Source organism: Phymastichus coffea, unplaced genomic scaffold, assembly GCF_024137745.1.
Source record: "Phymastichus coffea isolate CEN01 unplaced genomic scaffold, Cenicafe_Pcof_1.1 PCOF00093, whole genome shotgun sequence".
Taxonomy (NCBI): domain Eukaryota; kingdom Metazoa; phylum Arthropoda; class Insecta; order Hymenoptera; family Eulophidae; genus Phymastichus; species Phymastichus coffea.
The window spans coordinates 947,148-971,101 of NW_026706904.1; the positions used below are offsets into that span (position 1 = coordinate 947,148).

The window sequence follows — 23,954 nt, forward strand, 5'->3', positions numbered from 1 at the left end:
CGACGAGTGACTCAAGTTCGTCACGTACATCCGCCGCTGCAAGATCGTTGAAGATCAACATATTTTTCGAAATCGTTTATGCAACTCGCTCTTTGCGAGCTTCACGCGCGAATTCTGCTACATTGCTTTTAATGACGTGAGAATCAAACGCATAAGAACCACTTGCTTACAAAGAATTGGTTATTCTACATTGCTACATTGCTACGCCGTACAGGTACCTGCACGGCGTGGAAATATGTGTACACAATAATGATAATGGTTTTATTTACCTGTGAACACGACCGAAGCTCTGTTTGCATCAGAGCTACGAAATTAAACACCAAGCTGTATAATAATGCAGTTTTGATGTTTGTTATTTATTTGTGTACTACCGAGATGAAGAAAGAATAAACACAATTTGTTCTCTATCAGGCGTAATGACAATGGCACTTATCAAAACCTACTAACGGCTTTTCTGATAAACCACGTGATGAAACCGAGGACGAAACCAAACAAAACATGATCAAAAAATCGCAAAAGCGAAACGTTTTACTTTTCGCATAGGGCCCTCGTTCTGACATTCCTTTTATCATTATATTTTTTATTGATGAAACATGTATTTGTTCAATGTTATTTCATTTTCTCAGGATTTATTTTTTTACTTGTTGGAATGCATGTTGAATTTCGATAAATTATAATTTATTATGTATACAATGTTAAGGTAAAATTTGCATATATACAATCAATTTTGTATAATAACGTTTTTTTCATTCATTGTACATGTAAAAATCTCAAAGAGAAATGTTAAAATAATAATATTGAAGTAAAATTTAGGGTATCGATATATTTTTAATTATATTATAACTAATTTTCATATCAAGAAACATTATAGGCTATAGAATAATAAAAAAAATGATATGTCAATTAATCATTAAATGTAGTTTGTCGAGTATTGGTGTGTTCCATGCACTGTTGTTGATTTTGTACTATTCATGAATTAAATTAATATCATCAAACTATCAATTGCACCGTTTGATAGAAATAAATCTGATTCACGATAGTACTTATTTTATCTGAAAATTTTTTATAAATAATATATTAAATCATTGTAGATTATGTTTTTTTTGTAATTAGTACTTTGAATTGATTATTGAAATCGTTGATCATTCCATAACTTATACTATAATATTAAGAATAGTCATTGTTAATTATTTATGAAAGTTCAATTTCATTTTATGTTTCATTATCGTATTACGAGTAAATGTGGAATATGTTACTGCTGATAATACACCATTCAATTCAAATAAAATAGACTAAACTACTCCTGACATTGTTACATTACTGTTTATATGTTTACATTGGACTGATTCATTATTTTCATGTTTTGACATAATAAATTTGAATATTTTTCATTGTTTGTTCTGCCATTCTTGGAAAAAATATTTTTTATACAATAATTAAAAAATAAATATAAGCTTGCATATATTTTGACGATCAGATTTGATTTTTTATTATATTTTTGACTGTTTTTTTTTCCTTATATTGTAATGGTGTGAAAATGGTATGTAATACATCTAAATATTATACGGTAACAAATCTAAACAATTCATAACTCAATAGTTACTATAGTCTAACTTACTATAATAAAGATAATATGTAAATTTTTATTTTACAGTATTTATCTTTAACTATTATATCCTATACTTTTATGTTTTGTTTTTTTCCAATCCCACAAATAGAAAGAGCTTCCCTTTTTTTTCGGTGATCGACATTTATTGAGGTATATTTGCCATTTGATTATAAACATTAAATTAGAAATTAAGGAGGTTTTAGTTAAATATTGTTATCATTTATAATGACTGTACAAAATATTAATATAAATAATAATAATGGTAGCAGCTTAGAAATTATTTTTCAAATTTACTTGAAAAAAAATAGTAGTATAAATAATAATAACGATAGTAGCTCTCAAATTATTTCTTAAATTTACTTGAAAAAATTCCCTTACATTTTAATTTAATGGATCAACTATCCTCACATTCTATATGATGAAACAAATATACTTTCTTTACCACTGAATTGATATGAATTAATAAAATTATAAGTACATTCTGATTACTTTTTGTAATTAGAACCTTGAGAATATGGAAAATTTCTCAAATTAATATGCAGTCAAAGATTTTAATATGAAAATAATTTTAAACATGAGTTATTATGATTTGCCATTTGATTATAAACATTAAAACATTAATTAAGAAATTAAGTGAGTTTTAGTTAAATATTGTTATCATTTATAATGACCGTACAAAATAGTAGTATAAATAATAAAAAATGGTAGCAACTTACAAATTATTTTTCAAATTTACTTGAAAAAAAAATAGTAGTATAATTAATAATAACGATAGCAGCTCACAATTGATTTTTTAAATTTACTTGAAAAATTCCCTTTTATTTAATGGATCAACTATCCTCACATTCTATATGATGAAACAATATACTTTCTTTACCATTGAATTGATATGAACTAATAAAATTATAAGTACAATCAGATTACTTTTTGTTATTAGTACCTTGAGAATATGGACAATTTCTCATACTAATATGCAGTCAATGATTTAATATGAAAAAAAAATGAGTTATTTGCCATGTTTGCGATGAACATTATTTATTTGATACTATTAATATTTTTCAAAACTACTTGTTTTTTGTATTAATTAGAATCATAGTAATATACAATTTTTCAAAGTAATATGAAGTGATATGAATTGATGGAATATCCGTAGTTTGAATTTTTTATTTCCAATCATATGGACTCTTTTTGTGAAATAATATTAAGAATTAATGTGCTAATTCAATAATATGATTTTATATATACAATAAAATTCTGAATTTATGTATATATAAAATGGAATACAGTTGAAAGCTTAAAATGTAAGAAATATATAAAGTTATGATAATCTAGATATATAAAACCAAGATATTGTCCAGTAGAGTAGCAAATTTAGTGAAATTGGGGTAGTCTGTACGGACGGAACATATTTCCAGGATGGCTGGATACGTATACCCTGTGGGAAAAGTCTTGGTTTAACAAGTCAAACTGAATTCCTAATTATACGGAACCACTTTTCTGAGATCAAATTCAATAGGCCCTCTCTATATGACTGGGCAGTGAACGAGGGCCCAAAAAGGAGCCGACGCAGCACGAGACACGGCAAAGTCTGATGTATCTATCCACTTTTCAAAGTGTTTAGCCGCCTCTATCTATTTATCTCTCTCTCTCTCTCGGTTCGAAAAAAAAACAGATCACCACGCTATATACGAAAACTGGCTGTGCCGGAATTCTCGGCATTCCACACACGGAACCCCCACGAGAAAAGGACGACTTGCCGCGGCTAGAGGAGCGGCAGCAAAGGATGAAGCGAGAATAAAGCCAGAACATGACCGTAGAATACACGTAGAGAAGACTAACCAGAACTTTGGTGAAACGGCGTTCGAGTTCCTGGGTGTCGGGCATTGGTTGCCTCGGAGCGCCACGAACGCTACCCTGCCTCGCATGATGTTGCGGCGACGAGTGCAGATGATGGGGCTTCTTGATGCTGCCCCCGGTGGAGATGGATGCGACGACTTCACGATGTAAATGCTGCTGCTGATACTCGCCGCCACCACCACCGCCATCGTCCGCCGGCCGGCTACTCACTAGACCCATCTCTTGCTCTCGTCTTCTTGGACACACTTAACAAACAACTACAGCACGCACTCCTACGCACAAGAATGGAACCAACTAATCGTCGAACATGTCGCGAATTATATGGGTAGTAGCAGCAGCAATCGTGGCAGCAGCAACAGCAACAGGTATTATTATCAAGGGGCCCATAGTGGTCGCCAGCAGCGACTCACGCAGACACACACACCGCAGGGCAACAATCGCGCGCACGTTCTCGCGTCCTTATACGACGTACGCTACTCGCTGGTCGTCGTCGTCGAACGCGAGCGATGCTCTCGCGCGCGGAGATGCGAGCGGACTGCTTTGCAGCTCTGTCGCGCCAGGCAGCGACGCGAGCCCACTCACGCACAAACTCACACAACACACGCTACGCTCGCGTACAGCACACCATGGACGAATAAAGTGGGGATTTCCACGCGGGGAAAAGGGTGATGCGCTCCCTCGAGTATACGGTGAGTTGCTTTCGTTGTGGCGGCCGGTTTTACGTGTGCCTGCGCGCATGTGTGTGTGTGTGTGTGTGTCGCGGCGCGGTGCATTAAATGTTTTGTATAATGCATGCGCGAGACTGAGTGAGTTTTGTAATGGTGTGTGTATGTATGCGTGTGAGGGAGGCGCTCGCGTCGTCGTCGTGGCCGCCGCCGGCGAGTTAGAAATATGGCCGGGCACCAAGGGATTAACATTGCTGCTTTTTTTTTGAGGGGGTCATTTGCCAGTTCACCTGCAATTTCAGATGATTTCCAAAGGCTTATGTAGCTGGCTATTTAATTTTTAAATTCTTTCGAAGTTTTTACATTTTCGGAGCAGCTGATCGCGGCTACGAGCATTCAATTTGTAATTACTTTTGGTGGAGATAGTATTCAAAAATATTATTCACGTTTGCAAACTTTTTCACATTTTAAAAGCATAAAAACTTTGTTTACTAGCAATTAAGTCGGTCAAGACTATCAACAACAAAAAAGACATGAAAGAATAAACAACATGCAATATGGAAAATCCATTTAACAAATGAAATTAGACATGTGGGTGGATTTTTCTTGAAAATTAATGTAAATTATTTTGTAAGTACTGCTTAAAAGCCGAAATAAATTATCTTCACGAAATAAACTGTTGATCACATTCTTGTTGCATTATGCATTCTGACTGACGATAATTCTTGCTCCAAAAGAAAATTTTTGGAGTAAAACGTCAAGGAACATCGAAACATTAGGGTTAATTTGTAAAGTAAATAAAAATTCAACCGTATAAAACAGAAATTGGCTTTTCCAACGCAGTAAAATACATTTCCACCAAAAGTTTCAACAATCCGACGTATAGCGTCGCACCGATCAGCGTGAAAAGAAGAAAGCTGCAGAACGGCCGTGCATTCTATAGGCACACGTGTGCGTGTTTACGTGTGCGTATTTACTCACGAAAAAGACTGCAGGCAGTTTGATCGTACATCGCTAAAAGGTATAGAAGAAAATCGCCACTCTCCGTAAGGGACTACAGTGGAGAGAGCGGTTTATAACCTTCAACTCGCGCGGCTTTACAGCAGTAGTTGTCTCGCTCGGCCGCCGCTGCTGCTTGACCTGTCAAAAAGCGCCATCAGCTGCTCCGTCTTCTTGTTACACTTGCACCGGCAACCCTGTATATATATTTCGCGCAGCCGGCGGAAAGTATATATCTGAAGAAAAATAGACTCGACAAGCTGCTCTGATTGGTCGATACTCATCAGAAAATCTGCCAAGAGAAAGTTAGCGCCGGTGTCTGCTCCGCTGCGCTGTGTCTGTCCATCTGTGCAATCGTCTGCTGCTGCTGCTACTGCTAGTCTGCTCTCTCTGTCTCTTCTACTGTGTTCGGCAGCCTTCTGCGTCCAGCCTCCAACATTTCTCTTGTATTCTCTGTAAGGAATTCGCTCAGGTATGTGCGCTAAATGTCATATTTTCTGTGCCCGTGCTATAGTAATGCAAAAATAGTGTACTCGCGGTCGTCAAAGGAACCATTACTCTATTTACTCGAGCGCTGATAAGCTTCTGCTTTTTTCAACTAATAGAGGTAGCAGTGTTTGCTCAGCTATTAGACGTTTCCAATGCTTTCTGTAGTTGTCGGTGCGTTTTCAAATTTGCGCATTATTACGCTTGAGTGTAATATTTGATAAAGCTCTGTTATACGCGATAACTACATTATCCACAATTATTTATAATCGAACCCATTCGCAATAGTTTTTCATTTTTATTTCGAATAGCACACATCGCAATTTTTCCTTATTTTTTATGTAACCAGCGCGAGTGTCCGCTCCATTTACGCTTTACCTGCGAAGTAAAAAGAAGGAAAGAACATGGCTCGATTAATTAGCATATTCTCGGATGAATAAGACAGCCGCGCTGACTGTCGCAACGCAGGAAATATCTCTTTCTGCAATATTTTTTTTCGAACTACGGTTCGCTGTCCTCTCTCTCTTTCTCTCTCTTTCTCGCTCTCTCTCTCTCTCTCTCTCTCTCTCTCTCTCTCTCTCTCGTCGATCGCGCAAGTAACATATATCTGGTCGTCGATGTACAAAGCATTTTCCCAGAGGTCACTAGCCTCTCTCCTTCTCGCTTGTACTCTACTCTAACTCTTAGCATGTGTATGTGTGTATAATGCGCCCGCGAAGGCCGAGAGATCTTTTTTTTTGTATTACAACTCTCTTTGGGCGACTGCGTTGTTATCGTAGTTGCCTACATTCTCTTACACCGACAATATACAGCCTTGCGTCATTTTCGATTCTTACGTGGAGACGCCGATTATTCGTTTCTTTTCTCACGCGCCAGTCGACGTCTACCTTTTTTTTCGTGACATGTAACTTGCCACGATAAAAATGTGTCGGTATAACCTAATCCGAGAGTTAAGGAATAAAGCAGGCGGTGACCTAGCTATCGAGCTTTGAAAACTTTCCGTGTATGTGTGTGTATGTGTGTGTGCGCGTGTGTCAGGGCATGTACAAGTGCTGCTCCAACTTGCAACAGCTATGACGTTATCAACCGAGGATTGACTTCGAAGTGTATAATAAACTCTCCGTCGATAATACAGGATGCGCCTTAGCTGGAATATTTGGTATTTACCAACAATCCAACCTGGAATCACGTGTGCGTTCGACAATCTTACCGGTTGTTATTTTTTTGTTACTACGTCGATTTTGCGAATCTTTTGAAGATTTCGAAAAGAATAAACTGAACGGAGAGAGCTTTTTTCATGAGTTCTGTACTCGTGAGTTTGTCGTTATGATGCTTTGCCGTGTATTTCTGGATCGAGATTGAATATTGGAGTGGTCGCATCGTGATATTGATTTCTTTTCGCTACGGGATTGCGGTTTGTATTGGAAGCTAATAAACGAAGAAGTACAAGATCAACGCGACTGAATAATACTTGAAAAAGCAATATTGCTCTTCGATGGTTTCACTCCAGATTGCAATTCAGTCTTCACCGGTACGTACAGAAATAAACGACTTACAAACGTTTATAAATTTATGAAAAAGCTTTCGCAAGCTGCGTTCACCGCGAGACTGGAGTAGATAAGTACATACCGTCATGAAAAGCAGCGAAAAGTAATGTTGAATGCATCAAGCGTACACATATCTGTTTTCTTTCTCGTCGTTTGCGATAAATCGTTCGTCCACTCAATCTAATTCCATAATACTTCTTTTCAGCGTTTCAGTCGTGGCAGTCGCCATCAAGGTCCTAAATCATAGCAGATAAGAAGCGAACAAAGCCCGAGACGGAGGGGAATCTCTGTCGAGCGTCACAATTATCCGTTTGACACGAGTGACCCGGCAACGAATCCAAGGACGCGTAACTTCGCTCCCGCTCGAAGTCACGAGCACACGCGTGTGTGCGTGTCTGTGTGCGTGCGTGCGTGCGTGCGTGCGTGCGTGCGTGTGACCTCCGTGTCTCCGCCGTCGCTGCCGCTGCCGCCGCCGCCGCCGCCACGGCACAAGCACAAAAATAGCCAAGGCCCTCCGAGATGCGTCGACGTGATCTGCTGCTGCCCTGCGCGCGATAATTCGCCCAGACATGGCCGAGGACCAGGCTGATCCCGCGGGTGCAGCTGTCAAAGAGGAGCAGCCGCCAGCAACGGGTACCGCCTCCGCGACGACCAATGACACCCTGACGATTGCGGCGGTGGCCGACAACGAGCTGGCAGACGCGCGCCCGAAGGAGAAGTCGACTAGCCAAGAAGAAGACGACGAGGCTTTGAGCATCAAACTGGAATTGGACGAGTCGGAGGAGATCAGCAAGTCGACAGAGGTCAACAAGGACGACAACGAACAGCCGACAAAGCAGCTCGGCGACCAGACGGCACCAATCAAACATGACGAGGGAGATGATAAAGAGACTGGCGATAGCAAAATAGAGGAGGTTGAGCGGAAGAAGCTGGTCAAAGTTGACGTAGACGCTGGCACGTCGCAAGAAACTGACGACAAGCAAGATGCTCGGCAGAAAGCGGAGAGGAAGAGCGACGAGGATACGTCGGAGAAACAAGCCGAGCAAGCCTTACCTCCGGAAAAGATAACGGCGGAACCCGAACAGCCGGCCAACAAAATCGAGGAACTGGCGCCCGTCGTTATTAAATCCGAGGTCGCCGAGAAGGAAAAGCCGAGACCGAAGGAGGAAAACGCAGAGGTCGTGGGGATCGTGGGTCCGCCAACGGCAGCTTACGAGTTATTGAGCGAGGCCGAGCTGGGACCTACTTTACCATCCGTAGCGCCTAAGTTGGCCGATCGAGTTTCGCGATGGGTCGAGAACACTGCCGCCAAGGTTGATGAACCGGATGACATTGAAGAAGAGGCCGAGGACGACAACGAAGACGAGGAGGAGGAGGAGGAGGAGGAGGGAGAGGAGGAGGAGGAAGAGGAAGCCGTAGACGAGGCGAAAAAAACCAGAGGTCGAAAGAGGCGACACAGTGGCAACGGTACCAACGAGCCGCCAGTCGCCAGGAAAGCTCAGAAGGTCGTCAGCAACATCATACGGCGCAGCATTCGATGGTAAGTCGTAGCGCTTACCTACCAGTCGATTGTTGTTTCATTATTCGAGATCGTCTCGGAATGAGTCCAACTCCGAGAATTGTGTTTCTGCGAATGCTGGTACCGCTCGATGCGAAAGGCGGTCCCACATGTGACCGCGCGAGCACGCAATCAGTTCCCGGGGCGCGCGCGCCCGAGAAAAAAAAAACGGATACAGCAATGAGAAAATGCTGTCGAAATGAGTTCTCCGGCGAATGCCTCGTTCATTCGTCCGCCGGGGTCTCGCGAGCGAAGGCGCCGCGGCCGCTGCCGAGGGCTTTCGCTTGATTTTCACCCCCGCGGCTGCTTGCAAGCGATCCACCGAAGCTTCGCGAGCTCCTGGTAGAGAATCCGCGCGCAGCGCAACGGGGTCGAGGTGAGAGGCGCGCGAAAATACACGTAAGAGAGGTCGCGCGCTCGCCGCTGCCGCTGCTGCTGCACTTGCGGCCGGAGGACGTTCGCGGGCCAGCGTCGCGCGATAGGCAGCCCGGTGCGCGACGGACGCGCTCGGCACCAAGGCAATCGCAATCGCGAGCAGCGCGAGCGACAAGTAAAAATAATGCTTCGAACCCGATCGGCCTCTAGCTCAAGGGAACGCGCGCGGCTGGTATACGCACGCAACGGCGATGGCCTGGTTTCAGGCTAACAACACGATCGACGCGCTCTCGCGCGCCGCTCCGCTCGCCTTTTTATCTATAGCGATATCAAGGCGCCACTCGCGCTCTCTTCGCTGACCAAACGCACGTCCACTCGATAAGCATTCCCTTTTCTCTCACCTGCTCTCTCTCTCTCTCTCTCTCTCTCTTCTTTCCTTGTTCCATCACTGCACGCTGCAACAGTCATTTTCACCATGGCGCATTATGCTCCTAGCTTCGTTGTGCTTCATGTGCTGATTTATCGAGCGCATTTACTTGCTTAAAAGCAACGTTCAAACGATTCAAAGCGTTAGTTCACATTGCATATCTGCAAATCATTGCGTTCGACGTTTCGCAGTGCCCGAGTACGCCGCCGTAATTGGTATTTTGTTCGATTTCAATGTTGCAATAATATTTACTCACCTAGCAGTAATAGGTCAATAAATCAAAAGCAGACCACGCCAGTAATAAAAGATACAATAACGAATTTTCGGATTTTCTGTATAAATCAACTATCAAACAAATAGTTTTGCAAGAACAAAAAGGAAGCGGTCAGTGGTCGCGTTTCGCCTTGAAGTTGAGGAGTGTTGTCAAAATGGACGCGATAATCGTTACAGATCGAACATGTATGGTCCCTTATCTTCACAGGCGATTTAAAGTCAATGGTCCACTTTATTTGTCTCTTGGATATAATTAATATATTCTATGCCGCATTGCTGAAATTCCAGAATAATATGAAATATCATTTCTCGGAATTCTTCATTCATTGAAATTCATTCGCTCCCAAAGGAAGAATTTACACTACATTTTCCCGAGTTTCGAATCTGTTATTGCTCAACAATTACGCTCGCACCAATGACCACGGAGAGCACGTAAAATATAAAATTTTCAGTTAATAACAACAGATATATCGACGATTCATTGTTTCTGCCAGCGCCGGTCGGAAATGGCGTGATAACGATGTGAACTCAATTGTCAGTATAGGTGTCCGTAGCCGATCACAACCGAGTTCCTTTTACTCGAACCCGGTCAGAGTTTTAGTCTTCATTATTTCTCAAATTAACAATTTCAAAGTAACGATTGATCTCGCAATTTTCTTCGGTAATATCAATTTTGCTTTTTTACACAATTCATTTCGGCAACAGTGCGAAACTGTTTTTCAGCTTTGCTTTTTATCGGAGACACTGATAATGCATCTGTACACACATCTCTGCTTCATCGAAGTTATTGTGAACGCAATCTAAAACGACAGCGTATTTCTTCCGACTTTCATTATTTCCATACGGAAAAAACCATTTATTTTTCATTGCTTTTATAAACTTTAAATTTATAGTTTCATTCCACTTACTATTTTATCGACTTTTTCGTATCTGTCTGAGATAAACCAATCCGATTCGGTAAGTGTATAGACAACTACTATAGGTTTTATGATAAAAAAAATAACTGTACAAAGCACATTTTTAAGTACAAATTGCTAAACAATTTTCAACGATTAAATTAAAGTTGGAGTAGTTGATACTTGCTGCATAGTTCCTGTTCCCTTATTGAATAGAAAGCAGATTCAATTTAGCGAGCAAAGGATATTTTAAAAGCGTGTAATGTGTTAATTTTCTTGCCGACAGTCATCGTCGATAGCTTTCAATGTTGATATACTAGAGATTACATATATATATATATATATATACTTACCGTATATGCGAGCCGCTCGACAATTCCAAACTAGATTATTTGAATGGTCTCCTACAAGAGAAGTCACATTTGTTTATTTTTATGCAATATCACTTGAAATCTGGAGTAATTGGTATATAGCAATAGAGGACGATAAAATATACTCGTGGCTGATCATTTGCAGCCGTCTGGGGCGATGGCGAAAAGGCCGTACGAGGGAAAAATGATTTTCTCTCCCCCAGTATCGGTCGATATATATCGCGATACAACGTGCACGAAGCCAGATTTAGCGGATGCGCTTTATGCGATCGTGACACAAATCAAGAGATAAATTTTATATAGAATGCCATTATTGACACTGCTAAATAATGCAACATGTAAATTGCATACGGATGAGCTTTTTTTAATAAGACAGCAGGCTTGTTTACTCGAGAAACGTCAGACTTTGGAAACGCGTCAACAGCCAATGGAACTAGCCCGAAATACGATTCCCGAACGAGCATTACGAAGTTTGCAGCATACATTTTTATGTTTCATTTGCTTGTGCAAAAAAAGTGGCGGTCAATTAACCTCCCGCCAAATTATCGTCGTTACGTTTATTTTTATTTTACGATAAACTAGTGAAAAAGATTTGCTCCGGTTCTGTTTGATCATCATAACCACTGGCAAAAGCTGGTCGAGTTATTTTCGTAATTTCCGTTACATTTTATTCGCTCTCATCGTATTGATTATTCTCGTATGGAAGGGTCATCGGGTTTCTTATTTTCAGAAGACTACATCTTGAGTTTGCATTCGATTACTGGACACTGCGTGAATCCTGTTGAATATAATCATTTCCTCTGTTAATGGCGCGCGCGCACAGTCTAATACTATCATCAATGAACTTTTCATAAATATTGAAAGCTTTTGCTATTTTCTACCTCTTTATGTATGTTGCCATCTTAAATAATAAGAATAGGTATAATATGTATCTAATTTGTGTACTGTACAATCCAAATGTTTCTTAAGTATTACAAATACAGATTGATGACCTCGATGAATGAGTACATCAGGAACTTCGCGTGCCGCTGAAAAGAACCAAAGTAAATTTAGCTTCTGTAGTAATAACAGTAATAATAACGCGTATTAAATAATTAATAATTTATTGCGAGTTAAGATTTTTACGTAAACGGAAAATGATTAATTGCTAATTGATTGTAGTTCCAATTCAGTTACACGCTCTGTAAAATCAAACACGTTAACTTTATTTGAATCTTTTTTTTGAAGGCACAGCATTTATATCGCCGGGAAACTATTTTCAAGTTAATAATGAGTTTTTAACAGATCCGTACCTGTTAAACTTATTTACGCCATCTAGGATCTTAACAGATTTTTTCACCTTAACTCATAATAGTATTCACTGTTAGTGCAGAACGTATCGATTTTAAGTCCCATGACTGCTCACCTCTAATTTTCATCTAACGGAGATTGCAAAATGAGATTTTGTATCTTTTAAAGATTAGTTTCATTGTGGTTAGCCGTACCTTTGTTCGCCGTATATCGATAATAATATCCATAATCTTAAGAGTTTTATCAAAATATTAAAATCTAGAGATTGATCTTTTGAATAATATTGATCGAATCGTTCGAGATAGCATCGGCTAAACCTTATACGACAATGTCTGTTGACAATTATTATGCTAGATTTGAAGTTATATTTTTGTCATTGCTGTGTTATTGTTCACAATTGTCCAACAGGATATAAGCTTATTCGGTATGGAAAAGTAAAGAGTACTGCTATAAATAAACCATATGGATAAAGCTGTAATAGGAAGTTTATGGAACAAGACAGAGAATATTAAATTTATTCGTTTCAATTGGAAATATAATTGGAGCCAGAATGTTGTTATTGCTTTTTATTACTGTACCGGTAATAATTCTGATAAAGGACAGATAAGTGTACAAAAACCCTGTTACCGTCCCAAATTGAAATAAATTTATAATAATGTTTAAAAAGATGTCGTGCGTATAAAAAAAATTATACAAGTCAAATTGAAACATTTTATTTTACACAACGTACAACTGCAATTGGAGTATAATCAACTAGCACGCAATCCTATTTCTTCTTAGATCGGCTGATTATTGATTTTCTACATCACTATATTTACTTGAATACGGACGTAGATACCGTTTTCCTTGAAGACCATCGACTTGCAATATAAAGTAAGATCTTCAATCACATCCAGAAGACAAAACCTACTGATAGGTGGCAGTATTTGATTTTAACGAACACGGATTGCTTATATTTCGGTAAAATGTCATTTGACGCACGGTACATCTGTGAAAATGCGAAACTCTCGTTATTTCCGGGCGTTATTAACCGATAATTTTCCGTTTAACGAGCATTCTACAAACTCATCGAAACGTGTGACATCGCGAAACAATGCGCGCAGCTTTGTAACAGGCAATAACGCCGTTTAAATTCCTCTTTTGAGAAGTAAATGAATTTCAATCAATCTTGGGAATTGCGAGTCTCGCGTTGTTTAGAGGCTGTGTATACATACAGATATCATGAATCATTGTCAGAGAGCAAATCCCGGCAGTGAATAAATTCATTAACCCTAAGATGGAAGCCAATCATCGATATATCTCAAGAAATCCCGGGTGGTGCGTATTGTATCTCGAAGGGCGGCGATGACGGCTTTAAAAGCGTTATAAGGGCGAAGGAGGGGGGTGGCGGCTTTCGAATGCAATTACCTTACAGCCGAATGGCAACGTGTGCGACGCTCGCGCAAGGAAGAGAAAGGGCCTACGCGTATAATTGAGGGTGACGTCAGTGCAGTGTGCGTGTGCTCGGCTATCTTTTTTGCTCGAGGCTGCATGGACGTCGTTTGCTTTCATTCGCTCGATGACACTCGTTTTCATTCGTTTATTACGGCGAGCGCGTCGAGTTTGGTCGTCGGGGAATTCGCTCGGCCGCATTGAGATTGATCGCGCGGACGCGCCGCCAGCGTGCAATCTTTGGACTTTTGGTCGGCGACGTTAGTTGCGCGAGCGTGCCTCCGAAGGGAGGCCGCGCGAGATGTCTTTCGGGGATTCGGCTGGTCGTTTGGGCGCGCGAAGCCGACGAGAAACGAAGTCAAGAAGACGGGCGAGATGATCGCGGCGTCCAATCGAGTGGTCGTCGAGTTCATCAGACGCTCGGCAATTGAACGAGCGACGCCGAGTAAAAATGGCAGCGCCAGCAGCGGCGGCGTTCTCCGGGCTTCGCTTGGCCGTCGCCCGCAGCTCCCGTATACCTACTCGGTCAATGCCACGCAGCCCCTCCTGCGCTCGGAGAGAGAGAGAGAGAGAGAGAGAGAGAGAGAGAGAGAGAGAGAGAGAGCGAGAGCTCACAGCTCGAGCTCTCCTCCGCTTCCCCCCTTCGCTCGACTCGGCGTGTATTCAACGACGGCGCGCGTCACGTTTGCGGTTTCCTAGTTCCGCGCGCAGCCCCGCGGAGGCCGTGGGCTGCTCTCTTTCTTCCTTCACCCCGACAATTTTTCGCCGATCGATCTCGTCATCGGCGCCCGCTCGCGCGAACGCGCCGCGTCACCGTGACCCTCTGGAGATTATTAAGCCGGAGGGCGCTCACGATCGCGCTGCTCTGCCCGGTCTGGCCGAGGCGTCGCGCGTTCGATTGTCGTTTGCCCGAGCGATGCACTCGGCGAAGGGGCAGAGCCAAGCCAGACAGGAGAGACATCGACCCCCCCCCCCCCCCCCCCCCCCCGCGAGCACTCGGTACCTAACCCAACAACTTTGCCAAGCGGGCGATCTTTCTCCGTCCACAAAAATCGAAAGCCTCCCACTTGCCTCTGCCCTAACGTGCGAACTTTGGCCTGTCGGCCCCGGCAGCTGCGCGCCTCTCTCCGTACGCGTCCGTTTGCGCACCGTCGAAAGAAAGAAGCTTCGTGCCGCGTCAAAATATTTATCGCCTTAATAGAGCCTTCCGTGGCTTCGAAGTCCGGGCGCTAGTGCACGCGCCTACTCGCTCTCTCCCTCGGGCGCCCGCACTTGGGTTTATCTGCGTTCCTCCCTTCCCTTTATCGGCGCGTTCCACCCTCGCGTCGGGCGCGCGTGTATATAGGGGGAACGCGAGCGAACGGCGGAGGAGAGAGAGAGAGAGAGAGGCGCGGCTGTAATCCGGAAACGGTACCATAGAAACGGTACCGCGCCGCTCTATTCTCTCTCCCTCGCGTCTGCTTACCAACGACGACGCTGCTGCTGCTGCTGCTGCTGCTGCTGCTGCTGCTGCTGCGCCGCCGAGGCCGCGAGCGCTCGGCCCGCGCGTCCACGAAAAATACGCGCGATGACGCAAGCGTATAACCAATTACACGCGAACAGCGCGCCCGGCGATTTATCGTCCCTGCATATTGGCATCTATCGAGCGCGCTCGTTATTCCACGGATAATGGCGTGGGCTGCGCGCGCGCGGCTCGAACCGAGCTTTCCGAGGGGTGGCCGTACGAATGCTCCTTGGATGCTTCTCCCGTTTTTCTTCGCTGACTGGCTTTCGGTCTCGTCTTACGTATAATTACACTCGGCATTGTTAACGCGGAATCCCTTTGATATTCGGGCGACGGGGGAGAGGCGCGCGCGTACCGCGCACATGCGCCCGATACCGGGAAAGAAAGAGGCGAGAAACGCCGAGTTGTCGATCGATCGCGAGTAGGCATCCGTTTTCGTTGGAATGGCAGGGTAACCCTTGACGCGATATCGCACAATTGACAAAGGCCACTTTCCCTCGAGTGCCTCGGCCGCGCGGTCTTCGTCGACGCGATTGCGGCGTCGCTTATTCGTTGCACCACGCCGCGCGCTGCGCTCTAACAATAAGCCATTGCAGCTTCTCCAAGGCATTGGACTGTTGCGCGTACCCGCAGCATGCGACCACGGTATACGCGCGCGTCTTGCGTAACGCGTTCGGACGCTACGTGTGCGCGTGCGAGAGCTCGTTCCCGCGTTCGTCGAGGACGCGTGTGCATGAAATCGGCCGCCTCCGTCATGGCCGCGAGAGAGCGAGAGAGAGGCCCTTTTTTCGTTCTCTTTCTTCTCGGAAGGGAGCGAGAGAACTTCTTTGTGCCTTCAAGGCCGCGGAGGATCGCAGCGGCCGACTCGGCGACGGCGATGGCCCACGCGCGGCGCGCACACGCCCAAATTCTCGTCTGGTGCGCCTAGGCTGGGCAACAAATAGCAGGGGAGACCTTTTGTCGTAAAGCCACTTTGGAACGGCTTTGGGCTCTTCTGACCTGCGCCCCCGCTATATTTTGGCGCTGCCTCTGCTTCGCATCGAATTGCACGCCAATGCGACTCCTCGCTGACCTGCCGCAGATCTTTTCATTGGTTCCTCGTTGTGCTAGCTTCCCCTCTTCCCTCGGGTGCTGTGGTCTCGCGTAGGCTCAACTTTCCACGCTGCAGGCTCGGCCGGTCCGTGTATTTCATGGAAAATACTTTTACTCGCGCGTTTGCAACTGCAAGAGAGCAGTGCACGCAAAACAACTTCGTCGTCAAATAAATTTAGAGTGCCGTTGCGATCTCTCTTGCTCGTTCCTGAGAAGTGAAGTAGAATAAAGCATGCAGGATTGTAAGGGTGCGGAAGAATATTTCACTTGACCAGCCTCGAAGGATCAACACGCCCGAAAAAGTTGAAAACGTGTTTTGCTTAGTGACGGCTCAAAGTGTAAGCTTGGCCGTGGCCGGGCGGCGGCTAACAAATAAAATCGGCGTAGAGAAAGAGAAAGAGGGGGGGGGGGGGGGAGCACCGACAGCTGTGGCCCAGGCTTTTGGTGACCGCTTGGCAAGAAATCCTGTTTTAGGGCCAGGCTGCATCCAGGCAGCGTACGTACCCCCTTGGTGATCGCTCTCTCTTTTCTCTCGCGGTCCCAAGGTCCCTTTTCTTCGCCTAACGGCCCCTTTTTTCTCGCTACCACTCTCCCTCTCTCGCCGCGCCTTCCCGGAAGGGAACTGGTATTTTTGGTACCTTAGAGCGCATTGTGCAGCTGGCCGTCGCGATTTTTGTTTTTTTTTTTTTTTCTTTTCCTTTTTCGTTTTGCCCTGCTCCCTTGATCGTTCACCAAAAATTTCGTGACCCGCGCCGGCGCTGTGCCGCGCATCCGTCTTCCCTGTGACGAACGCTCGTTTCACGGATGTTCGATTCCCTCTCTTGTCTCGTGCGCAGGGTCCAGTCGCGCGCTTGATTTGTAGCTTAGGTAATCCACTGGGCTTTCTACGATTTTTTTTTGTCCAGAATGGGTTTAGTTATGAGGCCCGCGGTCGTCTAGCGACGTACACTCGGAATTCGTCAAATTATCACTTTCATGCGTTATTCATAAAAGTATCGAGTGCAATGAGGGGCGAAAGAATTGTAGGCGGGATTGGATGTAAATGGCGGCAGCGGCGCGACAAAAGACGCGAGTGAAATCAAATCAACAGGCACCCGTGGTAATGAAGTCTGGAATTCAATTACGATAGCAGTGGCATTCCCAACGGGATCCGAGACGCGGACGAGAAGTGAAAAGGAAGGCGGCGGGGCTCGACATCTGTGAAAATTTTTCCCGGGCGCGCGCGCCGCCGCCTCGCCGCCGCCTCGCCGCGCCATGTGGCTATCAGGTGCAGCAGGCAGAAAACGGGCGCGGCGGCGCATCGTAAGCGGAGAAAGACGCCGAGGAAGATAATGATGGCGAACGAGAATGCGCGGGCGCCGGGCTACCAGCGGCCGACGCGTGCAGCGCGACAGGCAGGCCTTTTCGGTGGGTTGGCCGGCTGCTATGTGGTTTGACGGGGGTGGCATCCACTCTCTCCCCGGCGGCGGCGGCGGCGGCGGCGGCAGCGGCGGTAGTGCGCGGGTCGGACGGATCGATCGTGCTGCCGGGCGTCGCTTCGCCTGGACGCAGGTACTTGAAGGTCGCGCAGCGGCTGCTTCGCCAGGCTTTTAACCGGGCGAGCGCGGAAATGTCGCTCGCGGGAGAAAGGCCCGCTTCCGCGGGACAGGCGCGTTCATGAAAACGTGGACGGGCGCCCGCGCGCGCGATTATATAATGGCCGGAGCGAGAGAGCCCTTTTGCCAGACTGAAACAGATGGTGACGGTCTGGCGCGCTGGCCGTGAGCGTTTCATGCTCGCTTGACTCCGCCGCCCGCCGCAGCGCGTTGGTCGTGCGTTGTCGTCTTCCTTTCTTTTTTTCCGTGTTGTTTTTGTTTTGGCTGCTCGATTTTCGGTATTGTCGCCGATCGATCGCGAGAGCCTAATTTGAAGGCGAGCACTTTGCTCCCAAGAGACTGGCGTATAGATAGCCACGCGGCGCGGCGGCAAGAGTATCCATCCCCATCAGCCGAATAAAAAGCGTCAAACTCGTCCATGCAGCCACGTACCCGGGGAAGATGGAGTGGACCAGAGAGAGAGAGAGAGAGAGAGAGAGAGAGAGAGAGAGAGAGAGAGAGAGAGAGAGAGAGAGAGAACGTGCGTAGATGACGATCGACGAGTATAGCTTCGTCCTCGCTCGCTCCCTCGTCCGATGAATAATCCATCGCGGAATGCCTACGCACACGGGCGCACATGCATAAACAGACGACGGCGACGACGACGACGACGACGGCGACGCCGCCGACGACGGCGACGATGACGGTGGCGGCGGCGGCGGCGGCGGCGGCGGCGGCGGCGGCGGCGGCGGCGAATAGAGGGCTTCCATTCTGTGTGCGGAGCGAACGAGCTTCCGGCCTCCCCCTCCCAGCCGTGCGGACACTGGTTGCTGCTTGCTATTAAGCGATGTCACGTTTGCCTCCTCCTCCTTTTCCGCTCCCGCCTCCTCGTGATCCTTATAATACGACGCGATTATTCGTTGGCGAACGCGCGCGCGCGAGCCAAGGAAAAAAGAAAACACGCATTGCAATTCAAGGAGGTCGCGAGCGCGCGCAAAAGTTAAAATTAAACAACGCGTCGGAGCGTCGGCCTGCAAACTTGGGCGCCCAAGTTTTATCGAGATGGAGAAAGAAAAGGGTCGCTTGGCGCGTGCACAGGAGCGTCCGCGAGCCGGGGAAGAAATTGATCAGCGCGCGTCGCGGAGAGCGAACGGCCGCGATTTAGGGCGACTGCACGGGGCGCGAGCCCGTCGGGAAGGCACCTGCGGCAGGCACGTACACGACGTCGTCGAGAGGCAAACGAGGGGACGCAGAAGAGAGAGAGAGAGAGAGAGAGAGAGAGAGAGAGAGAGAGAGAGATCAGTCGTCTCCGACGCAGAGTCAGCGGCGCGCGCGAGACATGCAGCTGTAGATGGTGGTATCGACGTGGATTACGATCCCACGGCTACGCTTACGACGCCTTTCGCGACTCCCTGCTCGAAGAGTAAATCTGTTGCCAATTAGAGGGAGAGAGAGAGAGAGCCGGCAATCGGCGATGCAAATGAAACAGAAGTGGTGACGGAGCGGTGGTTGAGGCTTTCAATAAAATTCGCGCTCGGGGGTAGGCGAGTGGCTCTCCTACTACCTGGACGATTCAATTAGTCGAGCCTCCCTTCGCCAAGATGGGATTTTTTTTTCAAAGTCACTCGCTGATTAGTTTTTTTCCTTCCTCCTTTTTCCCAACAGCTCCGGTCTCTATCGTCCCGTGTAATATAATGAACGCAACAAGTACAACGAGAAAGTCCTCTTTCCGACGAGTCTCGTGGCAAAGAGCGAGAGGGAGAGAGAGAGAGAGAGAGAGCGAGAAAGCGCGCAACATGGCTGGTGGTGGTGTGCGCGAGCGAGCGATACCACCCTTCCTACACGTAACGCGTCGGCCGCCGCCATTTCTCGCCCAACAGGACTGTGACCCCTGACATTGCCGCAGCCGCGCGCGTCAGCCGTATAGCTAGCTAGCTCATGCCGCCGCCCGAGTAGAGAGTCATTGACACGCCGCGAGCCGGGAGCGCGAGCGCGAGAGACACGGAGCAGCCTATATCGGGCTTTCAGCGTGGTATCGCTCGACCCGTTTTCCCTGGCTGGCTGCGCCGTTACCGCGCTCGCGCGCCCGTGCCGCGGGGCTCGGGCTGCTCACCTCCGACGCTGTCGCTGCCCGCCCGTGCGCGCGGCATGCCAGCTCGGGGGAGCACCACGGCCGAATTGCCGCCGCCCGATCGAGGCTGTCGTCGCCCGGTGCGCGCTCGTGATTGCCGGTCGTCCGCCTCTCGCGTAACACCAGGAGCCCTTGGACTACGAGCGCGACCAGTATCCGCAAGTACTCGGCTGGTAGCTCCAAGTACGCATCGGCGAGCTTCGTCTCTCGTGCGAGCGCAACGCAAAGGCGAGCTGCCGTAGTCCCCTCGGACAAAGCGCCTTGTCGTTGAATCGGATGGTCTTTCCTCCTTCTTCCGGCGCGTTTGCCCGTAGAAAGGCTCCGACGGCTAGCTTGCCTGGCGCATGCTGATGGCTGCGAAGCCGCGCTAATAGCCTCGGGCTCATTGGGCACGGCCTCTCCGCGCCAGTCGCTGGCCAGTCGTAAAGGCCACGCGTAAACGACCGAGTACAACCGAAGCCTCGGCGATGGGGGAGGAGAGTGCCGAGCCGAGCCAGGCAAACGCGCAAGGGACAGCGGTCAAGTCCCCCGTCGTGGGCCTCGGTACGTAGCATTCGATCGTTGCAATTCTCTCTGGGCGCAGATCGACCGGCGAACACCTCAATTACGACGCCCGATCTTGCGCGGCAACTGGAGAGAGGAATAAATCGGCTTGCGCCGCAGGTGGCTCGCTGACTCACCCTCTCTCTCTCTCTCTCTCAGTTTCTACCTGGACCATTGTATTACCAACATCGATCCACTCTCTCGCTCCCTTTTGGCTGCGAGCGCCTAGTCAAACGAGCCAGAGCGAGAGAGAGAGAGAGAGAGAGAGAGAGAGAGAGACGTTGGGATGTTGCGCGCAAACCCGGCGTTGGGTTCGTATTGATCGCGCGACCCCACCTCAAGGATTCCCCTCTCTCGGCGGCGGCGGCGGCGTTGGCGGCGGCTGGCTGCTGTGCTCTCTCGCTCCGGCAGAGCCGCCACCCTCGCCGGCGCACTGGTGAGTAGGCAGAGAAAGGGGGATGAGCTGCGCCGGGGTGAACCACCTAGCGTGCACCATCTCTACCGGCGCGCGGCTGCTACCACGCGCCCGGCGGCCTATCCGCGCGCGCGCGCGCTCTAGGCGAGGCTCGCGCGATACCGGCATCCGCGATTTTCCTTACAGCCGCGCTGCCTCGCCCCCCGGCGCCGTCAGTCGCACGCGCGCATTTCCATGGATTTGGAGATTCGTCGCCCACTGCTTCCGCGGGCTATGGTTTCCATGGAATTCCATTCGCGGCAACGGAGCGAGGCGCGTCTGAGAGGGGCTTGCTTATTGCCGTTGATGGAAGGGATGATCTCTCCCCTGCCAGTCTTTCTTCTTTTTTCGCCGTGTTTACCGGCTTTTAACCTTTTTTTCGCCCCCCCCCCCCCTCTCTCTCTCTCCCGGGAGATTCTAATCTCCTTTCTAGCCCATCGACATCGGCATTTCTCATTGGCCACGCGCATCTGCATCAGAGATCCTGTGTCGATGTTCATCTCGTGCGCCACCGATCACTCAACTGATCTCTACGTGAAAAATCAGACTCGGCAGTCTTGTCTCCGTATCGGGAATAATTATCGCACAGTTCAAGCCACACGATTCATTGTCCAAATGGAGATGAAGCCTTTTATCCGGGCTCGGACTAAATTTATATTTCCTTGGTCGACCGGCGTCCATTTCACTCGAGATACGGCGCTCGCTCTTTCTCTCTCTCTCTCTCGGCGTCGTCTTCGTGCCCATGTTTCATTGGCCTCTGAGAGCGCGCGCAAGCAACATCATGCTAGGTTTACTCTGGCGTCAGTGAGCTTTACGCTTCAAAGACTGACACACTTTTTCTAATTTCCCTCTGAGCGCGTGAGCTTTATGTCAGCGAGAGCTTTTGGACGTCGTCGTCTCGCTGCTGCCGCATCCTTCGACGCTATAATTTCACTCTGTTCCGCAACTCGATCGCTGATTTTCGGCCATCGTCGATTCGATGTACGAGAAACACACAAGCAGAAAAATGAAAGAAAAATACTGATCGCGTGCTATCGTTCGACACTTGACTCCCGCGGGCATGTAGGTCGCATTGTACGAGAGTTGCTCGTTGGCAATTCAACGAGGTCCAAGAATATTATATACGTACGCATACATCTTGGCTCTCCTTCGCTCTTTCAATGGCCGCGCATCCGGTGGTCGCGGGCTCTCGGCGTGCGCGCAGCCGGAAACGGATATTCGGACGAAGGTCCGCGCGCGCGGCATCGACGGCGAGACCTTCGGCATTTAGAAAATCGGATCCCCACCGCGAGCCGACGCGGAGCAAGATGATGCCGCGTCGGTGGCGCATCGACGCGCGCGGAACGTCCTCGACCCGCGAGAATCGAAAAGAAACAACGACGACGTTGCCTTGCATGACAATCAAGCTCCGCGCTCGGCGGCAGTATGAAAAATGTATATTGGCCTGGCTGCGGCTGCGTAAACAAATGACACAACTATTTACATAAGCGCCGCGTCGGCGCGCGCGATCGGCCAAGGTGAGACGGCACGACGATGTATTGGAAGGAACGAACGAGCCGAAGACGGTGCACAGCTGCAGCGGCGCGTTCTCCAGAGAGACGGAGAAGCGCGGCCCCCGATGCAGCTGCGAGCCCCTATATACCCGCGCCAGCGCGACGAAGGGAGACTGGGGGCACCGGAAGTCCGACCATGGAAGAGAGAGAGAGAGAGAGAGAGAGAAAGAGAGAGTCCGATCGACTTTTCCCCAAAAGTCCGCGCTAGTGGCGATTTTCCTCTCGTAGGCCGTACGTGTGCGTATAGAGCGGATGCACGCGCACTCGGTATGGGGTTAATTAAACGTTAACCAATCGACCGTTTTCAATTATCGGCCTCGGGAGAGCTTGCGGGAGTATCCGCACGGCCTGCCGGCGGCTGTTTTTTCCTTTCTCGACCGGCCGGGGCTTTTCAGTGCGAGCGCGTGCAACAGAGACAGAGAGCGGTTTTTGATTAATGTTTCAAAGGGACGGTTTCGTCCCTCGGACCCGATGCTCGCCTGTGTGCGAGCGCGGCGGTGCTGCTCGCGGCGTCTCGTTATTTACCAAACGGGCGCGTCTTTCCGAGACGGAAAGTCGACGCAAGAACGACGCGACTGTTCGTCGAAAGGTACGGGGCCTTTCGAGACCGTCCGACCTCGCGAACGGCGTCTCGTTAAAGACGTCTTTATCGAATCCAGTTCTTTCGGTTCGCGCTGCGCCCAGATACAATGGAGCGCGCGGCGAGAGAGTCGGCCCTCTTCCGTACGAAAATAGAAACGAGCCGTGCGCGCGCGCAGGCAGCCCAGAAGATCGAATGCACGCGGGACATTGGAACCGACCTCGCGCGCGTATAGGCACGAGTCGTTGGCACGGCGCTGTGTACGCGCGACCAGGCCCGCGATAATGGCGGGCGCAAAACGCTAAGAAAGCGTCTCCTCGTCGCCTTCTAATGCTCGGTTTCTCTTTATCGTGCTATCGGACGCGCGGCCAGCTCGCAAATCATAACGCGCCTAATGGCGCACTATACGGAAGCGGGGAATATCCCGACGCAAGCTCAATGAGGATTTCGTGCCGGAGAGAGAGAGAGAGAGAGAGAGAGAAAATCGATCCCCGGTTTATTTTCAGCGCGGCCGGAGCGAAACCAGCTGCGTCTTATGGCGAACCAACCAAGCCAATTGGCCTATGAATACGTCCTTTATTCCTCTTCTCTCTCTCTCTCTCTCTCTCACTCTCTTTCTCTCTTTTCTCGCGTGACTCGTGCGTTTGGAACGGTGTGACGCATCAGCAGCTACATGTGGAGGTTTCTTTTTTACTGCTACTTGCCCGGTGAACAAAACCACGTTGCTTTTTTTTCCTGA

The 23,954-nt window shown here is 48.0% G+C and overlaps 2 protein-coding genes across 4 annotated transcripts in view; one reads left to right on the plus strand and one right to left on the minus strand.

Moving 5' to 3' along the window:
• The window catches only part of LOC131669454 (formin-like protein), a 32,768-nt gene extending 28,602 nt beyond the window's left edge, over window positions 1-4,166 (minus strand). The window contains exon 1 of one of the 3 annotated variants that reach the window (XM_058944326.1): window positions 3,449-4,164. In XM_058944326.1, the coding sequence (XP_058800309.1) occupies window positions 3,449-3,685 (237 nt within the window). In that variant the 5' untranslated portion in view covers window positions 3,686-4,164. Of the gene's footprint in view, window positions 1-3,448 lie in introns of all 3 variants that reach the window. The other 2 variants (XM_058944327.1, XM_058944328.1) reach the window with 2 other exon arrangements.
• A 936-nt stretch (window positions 4,167-5,102) lies between these two features.
• LOC131669415 (uncharacterized) overlaps window positions 5,103-23,954 on the plus strand; it is a 34,229-nt gene continuing 15,377 nt past the window's right edge. Inside the window, exons 1-2 of the mRNA XM_058944267.1 lie at window positions 5,103-5,602; window positions 7,369-8,703. Coding sequence (XP_058800250.1) covers window positions 7,733-8,703 — 971 coding nt within the window. The 5' untranslated portion in view covers window positions 5,103-5,602; window positions 7,369-7,732. The remainder of the gene's footprint in view (window positions 5,603-7,368; window positions 8,704-23,954) is intronic.